The 2,012-nt window shown below is 48.7% G+C and overlaps 1 protein-coding gene across 1 annotated transcript; it reads right to left on the bottom strand.

Annotated features, from left to right (window-relative positions):
- Nucleotides 1–1,170: 1,170 nt before the first annotated feature.
- On the bottom strand, nucleotides 1,171–1,581 carry LOC146179599 (uncharacterized). Its single transcript, XM_084580216.1, has one exon. The coding sequence runs from the start codon at nucleotides 1,579–1,581 to the stop codon at nucleotides 1,171–1,173; it is 411 nt and encodes a 136-aa protein (XP_084436342.1).
- Between the last annotated feature and the right edge of the window lie 431 nt (nucleotides 1,582–2,012).

Here is a 2,012-nt window from a genome sequence, read left to right on the forward strand (position 1 = left end):
AAGCTGAAACAGCCCCTCCCGTGAAAGCGTATGTATGCTAGGACGTGGTATGCTTCCATTGCTCTCTCAAGAGTTTCTAACAGGATGACCTGTTGCGAAAACTTTGATGGCTTCTCTTCGTAGCTGCAGGATGGTGTTACCTTTAGTTATTCTTCCGCCGCTTGTAACATAAGCTTAAGGAAAAATGTACAGGAAGCACACTTCGGGGGCTTTGCAGCTGCGTTTCATGAGAATACTCCGGAAAAATATCTGCTCATATTCGTGCCGGCTGGCAGTGGCTTGTTCTGCAGTGGGCGAAGGGCGAGGACATCGCCATGTCGCATGCACCTCGCGTTGACCTTTACGATCGGCCCGCAACTCCTCGCACGCACACCTATAGGTCACCCAATAGGAAGCGAAAATTAACATGGGGTCTGAATACGGCTTTCGTCATAACCATGTAAACCTGGTATCAGTCTCCACAGTCTTTGGTCATATGGACTGTTATTCCCTTCCTTCAAACCTCACCCCGCCAAAGCATGTCCACACATTCACATACTGTCGCAGATTGTTGCCATGTCGCATGCACCTCGCGTTGACCTTTGCAATCGGCCCGCAACCCCTCGCACACGCGCGTACACATTTGCACGCACCTATAGTCGCCTAATAGGAAGCGAAAAAAAGAACTTATTGACTGCACACAGCTGTGGTTGTAACCAGAATACTGTAAAAATTGTTCCAGACGTCACCGCGGAGTTTTATACACCTGGCCTAAACCTAACTTCACCAATGCATGTCCTCAATTTCACACACTGCGTCTGGAAGGTCGTGGCTGCACATCACCGACGTGCGTTGCCCTGGCTATCAGAATGATAACGAAAAAAAAAAAAGCTGCAGTGTATCAGCATTGTGTAAGGTAACGATATCTTTGCCGTAAGAACAAGTTCAGTCTAAGGAAAGCCAAAAAGAGGTTTCTTTTGTATGCATTCTCCTTATTTTGGCCAGTATTATATAAGGCCTGACTGCGGTCCGGCAGAGAAACAATCATTATAGCACACCCGGTCAATGAAATACTGCAAAAGCGGTTAAACAATTCTCACTGTTATACCCCCTTTCCGTGTTCCGGCTTTCCCCGTTCTCATTTTGGTTGTGAACCCCGCCCCCCTTCCCACCCGACCCGTTAAATATGTCTTAATCGTGAGCCTGAAGACCAACGTGTTTGCAGCCTAGACTGGCGAATATCTGTTCCAGTGTAGTGTTGCTGACGTAGAAAGCGTGAAACTTGTGCTTCCGCTTGAGGGATAGTGGGCGGTCGAACGTTTCGCATAAGCTGGTCGTCGGCTCGAAAATGCGAAACTCCAGCAGGCCCTCGTAGCAGCGCACCAGCGAGCACATCGGGAAGTGGTCCATCACATCCATCACGATAAGCCGCTGATGATCCATATCGCACTTACGGTCGAGAAACGTGTACACCGGGATCGTGGTGCCGCTGAAGTACTTTTCACTGAGCTCCTTTACCAAGCCGATGCAGTCTATGCGGCCAGCCGCCAGGATGCCGATGCGGTCGTAGACGCTCTCGTAGTGGCGAAGATGCTTGCACATCAGTATAACGGTGCTGTGCTGTCCAAGGTATTCCAGCACACGCCGCACGAGAGCGCGCGTCTACTTGTCGTAGTCCGGAAGGTCCAGGTTATAGAGCCTGGGTAAGGCCATCAACTCCAGAGCCAGCGACAGCTGCACCCTGGCGCTCGCGCTGCACGACGCGATGGCCGCGTCAGGCTCGGCGAGGTCGACAATGGTCAGAAGCAGACATGGCAGAAACTGAATTACAGTAATGAAATTACTGTAATTTAATTTCTTTTTCCGGTCATTTGTAATGTAATGAATTACATTTTGGTTTGGTAATTAAGTTTTGTAATGAATTTATTTTTAACAATTTCGCAACAAAAGTAATTAATTCCTTTCGAAATTACTCTTACTAAAGTGCCCCACTGCTCCTTCTATAGACAACAAAGTAGAATGCCGCGAAAGCA

This window comes from Amblyomma maculatum, chromosome 9 (genome assembly GCF_055883805.1).
Source record: "Amblyomma maculatum isolate TAMU_Amacu chromosome 9, ASM5588380v1, whole genome shotgun sequence".
In the NCBI taxonomy this organism is placed as follows: Eukaryota; Metazoa; Arthropoda; class Arachnida; order Ixodida; family Ixodidae; genus Amblyomma; species Amblyomma maculatum.

Bases quoted from the DNA above. Each gene is read 5' to 3' on its own strand.
- LOC146179599 (XM_084580216.1), bottom strand. From the start codon at position 1,581: ATGTGCAAGCATCTTCGCCACTACGAGAGCGTCTACGACCGCATCGGC.